At 33.0% G+C, this 13,677-nt stretch overlaps 1 protein-coding gene across 4 annotated transcripts in view; it reads right to left on the reverse strand.

The window, feature by feature from the left end:
* Nucleotides 1-13,677, reverse strand: part of ERBB4 (erb-b2 receptor tyrosine kinase 4) — a 1,171,522-nt gene that overhangs the window by 384,815 nt on the left and 773,030 nt on the right. For all 4 annotated transcript variants that reach the window (XM_046019457.1, XM_046019455.1, XM_046019456.1 and 1 more), the window contains exon 4: nt 3,494-3,628. In XM_046019457.1, the coding sequence (XP_045875413.1) occupies nt 3,494-3,628 (135 nt within the window). The remainder of the gene's footprint in view (nt 1-3,493; nt 3,629-13,677) is intronic.

A 13,677-nucleotide genomic window follows, 5' to 3' on the forward strand; every position in this document is an offset into this window, starting at 1 on the left:
CACATCAAACCTTTTCTTCATTATTCCAATTATAGTCTAAAAGTTATGTCAATAAAAAGCCAGGTTGTTCTTGAAAGGATTTTGCTTTTTTTGCATTAAGAATCAGTATTGCCCAAAAACCCAAGACTGTGGTAAGAAATACTTTGCAAAATACCACCTAAGAATCAAATATTATTTTTTAAAAGAATAAATAAATAACATACATTATATTAATATGTATTAATATATAATAATATTATAATAAATAACTACATTTTATTTATTTATTTGATGGAAAAAGAGAGAACATAAGTAGGCAAAGAGGCGGGCAGAGAGAGAGGGGAAACATGCTCCCTGTTGAGCAGAGAGCCTGATGCGGGGCTGGATCCCAAGACCCTGAGATCATGACCTGAACCAAAGGCAGAGAGGCTTACCCCACTGAGCCACCCAGGTGCCCCAAGAGTCAAATATTTTTAAATTCTCTTCAATATTGCATGATTTGTAGATTTATAAGTACTACACTTGTAGGACAAATCAGTGTCTACACTGAAGGAAAATCTGACATATGTATTTTATGTACCTTATAACTATAATAAAATAAAAATAGCACACAAATGTAAATGGCATGACTTAATTACATAGTTATAAATGAAATTGGGCACACAGATGTAGGTTGTCATTTTTTACCTGAAAAATACTTAAAATGAGTAAGCTACCTGTCTATGGATTATAACTTTTACATATAAATGATGGATAGAGGAAAGTATTTAGATTCATCTGATTTTCTTATTTATGAACTGATATATTTCATCTATTTGTCCATTCAGTATAAAATTTTTTTCCATCCATTATGTGCTAAAACAGGACAAAATGATGACCTGGGCCTTGTCTTCAAGGACTTTCATTTTACAGTAAGAATGCTGGATTTCAGGACTGCTCTTTATGGGGTTACAGGAGAACATTTACCTAATCTAGTCTATAGAAGAGAGCACTTCTTACAAGAGATAACAATTGATGAGTGTATTAAAGTATGAACAAAATTTAGTCTGGCAAACAGAGAAGGAAATGCAGGACAGACAAATTAATTATAAGAACTTCCATTGTAGAAAGAAATAATCAGGAATCTGCTAAAAACTCCAAGCCTTTGGTTTTGTTAAGAATTGACCCCTCCCCCCACATTAGTCAATTGCAGCGCCAGGGTTTTTGGACAGGGTCATGGTTAGATATGCATTAAACAGGGCTTTTGGTGGCACTTTGTCCAGTGGATTTGTCAGGACTGGAGGCAAGGAGAGTAGTTAAACATGGGGGCTCTTAACCAGGAGACCTGGAGCCCCTAAATTGCTTAGGGATATACTTAGGAGGTCCTTGAACTTGAATGAGGAATCCTTACATTATTATTCACATTAATCTCATTAAATATAGGATTTTTATCACTTATGAAGATAAGTGTACCAGCTTCACTGTGATGACTAGAAACTATAGATGTATTCAGACTGCATTCCAGTTCTTCCAGGTATCCTAATATTTTTTCTTTTTTTTCTCCCTTCCTTCCTCCCTTCCTTCCTCCCACCTTCTTCCCTCTCTTCCTTCCCTTCCTTCCTCCTTCCCTCCCTCTTCCTTTCTTCCTTTCTTTTCTTTCTTTCTTTTTCTCTTCTTGCAGTAAATACACACACCATAAAAATCTACTGTCATAACGTTTTTTAAAAACAGATTTATCTACCTATTTATTTGAGAGGGAGAGAGAGAGTGGGGTGAGGGACTGAAGGAAAAAATCTTCAAGAAGACTCTCCACCGAGTGGGGAGCCCAACTTGGGACTGAATCTCATTATTTTCAGTTTGGGTGTCATGCAGTGTATTTAATGTATCAGCAAATAGAACTAGTATGTAAAGGATAAAACTTCAGTAAGTATTGGTGGTTAATTTGTAAAGGACCAATTGTTACGACTCTACTCTGCATTTATAATTATTGCACCTGCAATTATTTGCATGCAAAATAAATGCAGCTACAGTTGCCTAATTATAGGCACAACCATCCAAAATTGCCCACAAATAATAGCACAAAGAGATGCCATCTGTGAAAGTGAGCAACCCCCCAGACCTTTCCTATTCCACATCCGGTAAGGCTTCCCTTCGGCTTCTGTCTTGGGCTTCATTCTTGCCTGGTCTCATTCAGGCATTAAAAGGCTGGTCATTCCAATAAGCTAAGTCAGTAGCCCTTTTCTCTTATGCAGCCACTATAATCCACGTCCCCAAATATAAAATAAACCATAGTAAGGGCAGACTGAAAATGGAAGCCATTTCTGAAGCACATCATTTGTCTTGTTAGTGTGAGCAGATTCAATGTTTCATTCACATGTAATTTTACAAGGTAGGCAACTTGAATGCTGTAAAGACGAAATCTCATACAAATTTCTGCTCAAAGGTGACAAGAAAATTATGTTACTCTACTTTAAAAAAATTAGCCATTTATTAAAAACACAGCTGTCAGTTTGAATCAAATACATTCATATTTCCCCATTATATTATTAGGGCCATCATGAAATTTAATAATTGTCCCTTGGAGTTTGATTTCCTACAAAAGTGTCATAACACTATCAGCACTATTGCAAATAATTATTGAACTGTGTGAAGACATTTATGATTTCAGGCAGGAAATATATAATAGCAGATGAGAAATATAAAACCCAGGTTAACACTTGATAAGGATTCTGTTCTCATACAAATGTCAGTAGTAATAAATGTGGGGACCACATAGCCTGCTTTATTAAAATGAAACAGGTTCCAGGCAGAATAATTTTTTAAAATTTTAATTATATAGTTCAAATTTTACTTGTTTATCATTTAATCATATTAAACACTCTGAATCTGATAAATCCTCTGTGATAGAAACAATACACTTGAAGCATGAGAAATTGGATAGTTTATTAGGCTAATGACTAAAACCAGAATGTAATATATACCTCTTCTATGAAATCTGTAATTCTCCATTCTATTTATAGTGTTTGGAATTGTCATGAAGTATTACCATAAAGGTTTCAGGGACAAATGGAGGCTTAGGAGTTTTACAGTGTTCACCAGTTTTTATTTATTTATTTTTTAATTTAAAACATTATGGTGAATAGGAAGGTTTAATTTTGTCCTACCACAATTTTCTCAGTGGTACATGGGTCACAAAGAACCTAAGCAGTAGTTAGACACCAGTCTTAAGTTTATGGACAATTGGGCAGATGTTTAAACATTTAGACATTGGAATGCTTAGACATTAGAAATATAGTAAAGTTTTTAGATTTAGCAAAAGAAGTCATGTTAAGGAAATGAGAATTTATAAAAGGGAAGTTATCATTCCAAAAGGAGAGCTAATTAGAAGATTCTTCTCATATGTAACTGAACATTTTAATGGCTGCAATCAAAATTAAAAATATTATTAGTGGCATGATAAACATAAGCTATTTTTTTTTTTTTCACAAGAAGCAGAAGAACATTTTGAGACATTAAGAAAGATAATGTTACTCACATCCTGAGCTACCATTTGTTGACACCAGAGTCAGGTTGGAAGGCCATGGATTCCGAACAATATCTTGCCAATGAATTGTGTCTGTGTAACAAAGAAATTTGTTCTGGTCTACATACACTCCACCATTAAGGATTTCTGTATTAAAACAAACAAACAGAGATTTCTTGTCAAACTTTTTGTTGATGAAAAGGTAAGTCAATAAAAGTGATTTATTCTTAAAGTGTTTTCAGTGTTAAATTAGAGTCACATTGTTAATAGTCAAGGCAACTTTTAAAATATCACTTAGTGAGTCATATAAATTAAATGTAGAAATTGGGAAAGATTGAAAAATATAAAGAAATACAATCACTCATATTATAAATACCCAGAGAAATACTCTTCATATTTGGTATAGAAGTTTTCAGTCTCTTTCCTTTTTTTTTTTACTCTGAAATTGGAATAATGTTGAATATAGTATTTCATAACCTGTTAGTTTTAATATTGAGTGGTGAGTATTTAATGATGATTAAATATTATTCTACATTATTTCTAATGAAACTACAATATGCTACAGTATAAATTAAATAATATTTATTTAACCAGTTCCCTCTTATTGGTCATTTAACTTGTTTATCTCTCTTAAAAAGATTATTAGTCCATGTAACATTGACTGGAGTCAGTAGGAAGTAATTAAAACAAAATGAAAGCTAAAATTAATGTTTCAATTACGAAGAAATGTTCTTTGATCCTCTCAAATAGAATCAATAGAATTGCCAATTATTCTTTATGAACAACACAAAACTATAATAAAAACTCAATGGCTCATTGCAACAATGGCAGGACCATGGGATAATACACACTAAAGCCAATTTTTACTTGATTCTCTACTTCATCCTGGCCTTGATCAGCTAAGTTGTTCAGTGGCTGATAGTATATATAATTCTCTTGCAGATTGCTTTAAGTTATCCTGAAATAAAAAGATATTCCTTCCAAAAGTACTATTTTTTTTTTTTTTGGAAAATACCATTCTTACTACTTGAAGAAATTGGTTAGAAATACTCATAGCAACTTCCTGCTCAATATCTACCACATTTTCCCCTTCTATGCAATACAAAAACAACTTAAGAGAAATTATATTTCAGTCCATAATACCTTGTTACAAGTAACAAAAACAGTTAACAGTAATTTATATAGGTAGAGGATGATTTTTCTCACATAGGAAACGTATAGGAGGTAGTGGTGTCCATAGAACCCACATCTGTTTTGTGTGTTGCTTTTATTCATTACAGGCACAAGGAGGTTGATGTATCTAAAAGTGTCTTTCTGAACTCAAGGCAAGCTGAAACCAGAAGAACAAGCAAGAGACATGTTCCTACTGAGGCTCTCTGACTTTCTATTTGGGAAGAGAAGTTCTCCCCAAGGATTACGTAGGCATTTTCTTGGCCAGAGCAGTATCCCATGAGCATTTGTACTATAAGAGAGGCTGAATAGAAAAATTGCTACTTGAACAAAACTTAAACAACCAAGAGTGTTAGTGAGGAAGAGAGGAACATGAATAATAAGAAGGCAACTACTTTATTTCCCATGATGGCCTTGAAAAAATAATCTCTTGTGCAGTATCCGAAGCTAAACTTTTAAGAGTCACCTTAAACCAAGGAGAGAGATAAAAGAATGAAAGGAACACATGACACCATAAGAGGAGTATTTGTGGAAGAGAGATAGGCACATCTCAATTGCCTTATTGCCTTGTGTGTATAAAATGCACCAGATTAATTTTGACATCGCCAGGTTTTCCATATTTAAAATCACTCCTGTTCTCATCATCAGTCCTTTCACTGACTATTGGTTCCATTTTCTCAGGTGAGGAAAGAAAAAAAGAAACAAAAAGAAATTAGATCATCTTTCTACTTCTAAAACCCAGTTCATTATTTTTCATGACCTAACCATACAATCTTCATCAAAGCAGAAAGGAGATATAAGACATAAGAAAGATTGTGAAAATGGATTTCTACATTTAATGTTTGGCATTAAAGTTTCTATCTATGAAATGTGACCATCTCATACTAATAGCTTCCTCATGAGACATTAGGTGATGCTCTTCTGCTCTAGGAATAATTCTTCATTAGGTGGCAAGAAAGGAAATTTTGACTGCTATCCAGGAAATGAAGGTTATTTTTCAGTCTACATGTGGAAAAGTTCTACTTTAAAAAAAAATGTGAGAAGAAAACATAATAGCTCAAATATTGTAGAAAGAGCATATTTTTCAGGACTCACATTGTAATTCAAATAGTTCATATTGAAGGAACACAGTATCCATCTCTAACTTCCTATCTAAAAATATTCAAATGGAATCAGATTATATTATACTGAATAATAATCTCATCAAATCCCTTCAACAATATTAATCTGCTACCAATGCTGACATTTGTTTCTCAGAAATATTCTGTTCAAGAGCTTCATTTATACTTGGAAAAGGATTTAGAAAGGAGGCAGCAAAAATTCAAGTATAATCTTACATGTTAAAATTTCAAATTAAGACTACAATCACGATCAGTTTGGATAACACCCTAAATTCAAAGCCAGCATCTGCTAGCAATTCTGATCAGGAAGATTTATAAACTTCTAGTATTTAATGATGGATTTATAAAGCACATTTAATCTATTTGTGTATGTGTCTATTTTCCCTGAAAATAGTTATTTCCTTTATATTTGGCCTAGATTATACACTGATGGTGAATGTCAAACACTATAATCAGAAAATGTGCAATTTATTGACATTTATAGGGGAGTTTTAACATATACTTTACCTTACATTTATTTATCAATCTGGTTACCTAAATAAAGGTAAGGAAATGTTAAAACTGTATTTATTCTTTGGTGTAGTTTATATTGATCTTATAACTATGCAATTTTTTGAGAGTTTATAACTTTATGCAAATTTTTTTGGGGGGGGGGGGAGAGCATGCACATAGGGGTAGGGTGGGTGGAGAGGCAGAGTGAAAGGGAGAGAAAATCCTAAACAGGCCCCATGCTCCACACAGAGCTAAATCTCTGGATCCTCAGATCATGGCCTAAGTGGAAACCTGAGCCACTCGTGCTCCCATACAAATTTGTAAACATTAATTTAATATGATTTGTGGTGAAATATTCAGTTAGATCTATTTCTAAACTAAGAAAATTCTAGAGGAATATATTGACCAATAAGAAAGTTGTTAGAGACACACATTATTTCCTGGACAAAATGGATCTCTCATGTTTTTAACTATTACAGTTTGGCTGCATTTTTAGGTTAGGAAGAAGGACAAGGATTAGAAAAAGAGAAATGCTTGGTAAGATATTTATCCAAGAAGATATCAGGAAAATGTCTGGTTATACTTTAGATCTATCTTTACCAAGAAACAAGAACAGTAGAGTTGTCACAGTGCTAATAAAGGCTTACTGGATCTGTGTTACACCAAGAGAGTTTCCCTTCCAGTGATTAATAAGTAAATTTTTAAACCATGGCCCAAAAAAAAGGATTTCTAATTCTAGGTAATGTAGAAAACAAGCACAAGTGTAATTGACATTCAAATAAAGATGCCCAAAGCCTGGAAAAGTGAAAGGACTTAAAGAATAAGTAAATGACCTCAGGGTAATCCCAACCATTGTATTTCACATCCACTGTAGGAAATATATCAGAGAAAATTAAGAGAAACACATGTAGATTCTAGGTCATTGTAATAACTGGTAGAAAAAACACTGATATGAATTTTTTATTATATTATATAAAAAATTCCCAGTAAGTTCACAAAACAGAATTGTCTTTTTTGATAAATTTCACAATTAAATATGGTAAGATATATGAAATATGATATTCTATGAAAAATATTGAATTATTTAAAAATTCTGCCAAACACTTAAATAGGTTTGAGTATCAAACATTTCCTATTAGATTAATGCATACAAGTCAAGTAAAAAATATGAATTCTTTTCTATGTAGAGTAAGTAAATTGTAATCCATACTACTTTCCCATACATCAAATTTAACATATATAGCACACAGTTTATAACAGAAATACTAGAGTAAACTCTATGAAGGCAAGGAATATTTTTCAGTTCTGTATCTATATCAAACATGAAGCAATAGCTAATCAACAAATGTTTGTTAAATCAAACTTAAAACACAAAAGTAACATGGAGTTCGGCACCTCCATTAATCAATTAACTTCTGTTATATCTTTTAATTTTGAATTCTGACCAAATCAAAATAAAAATGAAAGTTGTGGGGCGCCTGGGTGGCTCAGTGGGTTAAGCCGCTGCCTTCGGCTCAGTCACGATCTCAGGGTCCTGGGATCGAGCCCCACATCAGGCTCTCTGCTCAGCAGGGAGCCTGCTTCCCTCTCTCTCTCTCTGCCTGCCTCTCTGCCTACTTGTGATCTCTCTCTGCCAAATAAATGAATAAAATCTTAAAAAAAAAAAAAAGAAAGTTGTTTTCTTCCTTAAACACTCTATAGTTTATCTGAACTAGTTCTATATTTCACTATGTCAGAGGTCATTTCTGTTTTGGTCAAAACTGTATCCCCAGTGTCTGGCATTATGCAAGGCAGAAGCTATTACCACAATAAATATTTGTTCTATGATATCAAATATAATAGCCTGATTATAGAAAAATGTATTTGAGTAGACCAATACATATATATTTTGAGCATAGGAAAAATATTTTAAAATACATAATTTTCAAGTGGAGTTTTTATAAGCTGAAAGATAAATAGCTTTTATTATATAAAATGCTCACAATTGATAATGTACAAAATTACTGCAAGCAGTATGTTGGATATTTATAAGTCACATTTAAACATTTTCATCAGTATCCCTAAACCTATCTTGTGCATCAAATTCAGTATTATTTTCCATGTGAATATGATGATTTTGAGCTATCCTGGACACAACAAATTTCCTCAAACCTGTGCAAATTACCTAGCATATGTTATATAAAGTCTAAGAGCATGTTTTTTACATTGAATTATAAATCTACCTCATATTGTTCCTTAAACTATTTTCTAGAACAGGGTAAAGTGCCAATATGACATTTAAAAGAGGACATAAAGTACTTGTGTCTTAGTCTTCCAATCCACAAAGATTGTCCATTTGACCATTTCTCCCCTTGATTTCCCATTTGCATGAGTCTAATGAAGAAGGAAATATTTATGTTATTTAAATAAGTTCTTTTGTACTCTTCATTTCTTTTCAAATGCTAGTAATTACAGTGAATTTGGGGATGAGTGACCATTATGAGAATCGTTGACATTTTATAAATATATTCTTTCAAAAGAAAATGTGATAAAATACTGAATCATGGCTTTTTTTTCCCCCCTACCTGGTATGAAATAGCCTAATTGTGATGTAGCATCCCTGCTGAAAATATGTATTAGTATGACCTCCTTATGTAGTTTAAGAAGTTGACAAAATTGCTTTGACCCCATGCACAATTTGTAACTATTTCATAAATAAGATTGAATGTCTTTCTTTCTTTTTCTTCTTTTTTTATAAAATAAAGATAATTTTAAATGCAGTTACCCATATTCCACTAGAGTCTACATGATTGGTATCAACAGTAAACATTTCACTACTACTCACAAAGCCACCAAAGATAATATAAGAAAATCAAATAAGCAAGAATGAAATACTTAACCTCCATCCCTGATTGTATATCTAAATGTCTTATTTTGCATGGCACACCTACAGGTCAACTGTAGAGGTAAAATAATAATAAAATAAATAAAGATTATAGATATTGCGCTTGTCTAATTACTGTGGGAATGTCTGACTAATCCATACATCAGAATTATATTGCCTATCAAGCCAAAGGTCACAATCAAGAAGTCAGAATCCAAAGTGGCAAAGCCCATTTTCAAGATAAAGCTATAGGATGCAGTCACTGGGTTTTCTCAGACATAAAGCAATGTATCTTTCTTACTGTCATCACCTTAAGCCACACAAGTCTGTTGGCAGATAATGATACAAAAGTAATATAGCTCACATCATCCACCTGTGATACTTAATATATCATCTCTGGAATGGACTTGGTCCAGAGATTCCTATATCTTTCCCAAATCCAGACCTTTCAGCTGGGAGCACAATGAATTGCTGCTACCCCACTGGGTCAGCCCTCAAGGTTCATTATTAATAAGCTGAGACTCTAAAGGCTAATGAGAACCGGGTGCTTGAGGAGACAATGGCTCATTCATCATCAATCAAGCTTTGAAGTTTTTATACAGATGATTTAAGGAGAGTTGAAGTGTGCAAAATTGAAATGTCACATTTGTATTGGGAGTGGGGAAAGGGTGATAATGTAAATCAGTGATGTAACCTTCTGTATTTCAGCTCAATGATCAGAGTCAAAAGCTCATGGATGCGGATACTGAATGAATGAAGCAACAGTGGACAGTTTTCCGATCCGAGCAGACAATTTTAAGAAGAAATGATTAGATTCAGTGGCTGAAAATCAGCTTAAATAGAAAATAATGGCAAAAATATCTTGATTTCAATTGCATAGAGCTCAGTAACGCTCTCCATAATGTACCCGTGTAGAATTCTTAGCTCTCGTTATGTTTCAGCTTGCATCTTAACTCTGAGAAGTCTACTACGACCGTCTAGTTTTTACAGGTTAACTGCCTCTAACTCACATAACACTAACTTATCTGAACCATTCACCTGACAGAGTGAATACTAGCCTACTTTCTTTATCCTTTTGTGTACTTGTCTTCTCTCTCCTGTTATAGATCTCTAGAGGATAAGATGCATGACATACATCTTCCTGGGACCTTAGTGTCAAAAAAAGTGTCAAGTACATAGTAGAAATTCAAATGTTTTTGATGACTGTAATGACAGTAACAACACATCATGACTGATATTTGTAAGGAAGTTTTTGGTTGCTGAACTGTTAGCCTAATGGAAGTCATATTTCCTCTTCATATACTAGATAGTGTTCACATTATGAAGCACATAAAACATTGAGTAACACTAGTGTAATCTGAATGTATTGATTCTTCCTACCTCTTAGACAAGTAGTAATCTACTTAAACTCATTGATGCTGTCTGGAAAATTTTTTTAAATAAATTTTGTCTTGTAATTGTCCTTAAATTATGATTACAGGATTTCCCTTTCAAATTGTTCTCTTACCTCATCATATAATTCTCTGTATGCGCCAATATGTTTAATATTTACCCCTAATAATTTCTCCCAAACTTTTACTTGCCCTATGTTTCCTTTTTTCAGTTAACATCAGAATAACATGCTGTGAAAGTCAAGTAGACTCCAAACTTGAGACTTACCATTAATTCATTCATCTCTATATTTAATCAGTCTGATATCCTAAATAAAATTTGTCATGTCTCTTAATTTATCGCATTCTTTTTACACCTACTGCTATTCCTTAATTCAGGTTCTAGCATCTCACAGAGATTCAACTATTTAAAAGCTAGTCTGTGGTAATAGGTATTGGGAGACAACAAGCAGTTTCTGTCATACTGATTAAAATCTTGCATCTTCTGGATACTTATAAAATATATCTTGTGACTTCAACAAATATATAATTTTTCAAACTTTTTCACTAAAGCATAACATATACACATAGATGTGATTATATCAAATGCAATCCATTTTTACAAACTGAACACACTTATGTAGCCAGTGCCCAGATCAAGAAATAGAACATTCCATCACCACAAAGTCTTCCTTATGCTTTCTTCTTCACATCACTCCCTCAAGGAGCTTTTATCCTGAGTTTGAACAAATCACTTTTACCTGGTTTGGTGTTTTTAAAAAAATGGAATAATACCACATGCATTCTTTGTTGTTTAACTCCCCTTTGCTCAACACTATGTTTATAAAATTCATCCACATTGTTCATTTTCATTGCTGTGTGGAATTGAATGTTTTATTTGTCCATTCTACACTGATGGGCATTTGAGTGTCTTCCACATTTGGGCTATTACAAATAATGCTCCTATTAACATCCTAGAATATGCTTTTTGGTAACCAAATGTGCACATTTATATTGCATACATACCTAGAAATAAAATTGCTGGACTATAGTGACAAACTGTTTTTCAAAGTGCTTTTTACCAATTTATATTCCCATCAGTGGTATGTGAGCAACTACTTGCTTCTTAGCCTTGTTCAATCCTGTTTCTTTCTTTTTTCTTCTTTTTTCCTATGTATTTCATTGCAGACATTCTGGTTGGTATAATGTGGTATCACTTTAATTTGCATTTCCCCAATGATTAATAATTATAAATTATTATTTTAATATATTATCTTATTATTATTTTTAGTAATATTATTTTTAAATATGGTTTTCATAGGCAAGAAGTTTATCTTTTATTTGAGAAAGGGTCTCCCAATGTGTGAAACACTTACAAAATACTGTTGAAAACTTGATCGCTATCCAAGGTTATTAGTAAACAACTGAGTAAGTTAATGTATCCTAACTTTTAATTTTTTTTGCAGAGGATTTAATGTTTTGAAAATTATATTTTAAAATATGTTGGAAAATACATTAAAACTATATCAATAATTATATAAACAAAGGTTTAAGTATGAATTCTGAAAAACGGATGCAGAAGTCACAAGTGACTATCTCTCTGATAACGATGAACATAATTAAATGTATATAAAGAGAAAGAATGAAAAATTCATTACTTTTGCCATTAAAATAGAACACTCCTTAAATAAAGATAAAATATTTTTATTCCCCTACCTAAGAGAAAGCCCTCATTACAGACAACAATCCTCTTAAACAACTGCTCCAAGTTTCCAGGAAATATAATAGCTTCAGTTTTCAGTTTTTCAGCTTCAGAAAAAATCAGCAGAGTTCAATGTTTTCATTACCAATAAGGGGGAAAGTCATATTAGTACCCAGAAATTATTTGTCCCTTTTATTTATAGGCTTTAATACAATAAGCTTGAGATACACTGCAAGGTCACTTTCAAATATCTCACCTACAATATTAGTTTTTATAGTTTTAATAACTCTTCTCACAATGTGTGATTTCCTCACTCCTTTTTTAGAGTATTTCAGAAAAGTAGGATTTGTTCTGATGACAGTAATAATAAATAATACTGCTATGTTTGTTGCTGGCAAGCTAAGACTTGCAAATAAAAGATAAAGCAAGAGAAAGAAGAATGACTTAATCTTATAAAATGACTATTATTTCAAACATCAAGATTTTTAAAAGGCTGTGTAAGAATCTTAAAAATAACAAATACATGGCTTTGGGGGCCAGATGTCCTTGCTAAAATGCCTATTTGTCAAAATGATATTAAAAATAATAAATAAAAGCACCATTTTACAAAATAAGAAAGTAAATAAGTCATAAAATAAGAATGTAGAGAAGCTGGTACTATTAAACTTTAAAAACCCACAATTAGGTTCAAATTAAGTAGACAATTTTTTTAAAGATTTTATTTATTTATTTGACAGAGAGAGATCACAAGTAGATAGAGAGGCAGGCAGAGAGAGAGAGAGAGAGGGAAGCAGGCTCCCTGCTGAGCAGAGAGCCCGATGTGGGACTTGACCCCACGACCCCGAGATCATGACCTGAGAAGAAGGCAGCGGCTTAACCCACTGAGCCACCCAGGTGCCCAAATTAAGTAGGTTTTTTAAACAAAGTTTTAATTTGGAGAAAATTAGGAATAAATGATTGAATAGAAGTATCATCATTTTATAAAGCATTGGCTTCAAAATCTGGAATATTGGGGCGCCTGGGTGGCTCAGTGGGTTAAGCCTCTGCCTTCGGCTCAGGTCATGATCTCAGGGTCCTGGGATCGAGCCCCGTATCGGGCTCTCTGCATGGCAGGGAGCCTGCTTCCTCCCCTCTCTGGTTGCTGCTCTGCCTACTTGTAATCTCTCTCTCTCTCTCTCTCTCTCTCAATCTGTAAAAAAGAAAAAAAAAAATTCAAAATCTGGAATATCAAATACTATGGCAAAATAGAAAAATAGCTTTGGAGTTAGTTTGTATAAAGTTTTAAGTCAGTGTAGCTTTAAAAAATAGTATACATTACATACATATTATGCACATGCATGCATTTTACATATGTAAAGTACATGAATCTTAAGCTCTATGTTTTTTACATACTCATGCACACAGTGTCTGTGCATCTATATCCATGTAACCACCACTCAGATAAAGACACAAGAAATTTCTGTCACTCCAGAAATTTC

Source organism: Meles meles, chromosome 9 (assembly GCF_922984935.1).
Source record: "Meles meles chromosome 9, mMelMel3.1 paternal haplotype, whole genome shotgun sequence".
Classification (NCBI taxonomy): domain Eukaryota; kingdom Metazoa; phylum Chordata; class Mammalia; order Carnivora; family Mustelidae; genus Meles; species Meles meles.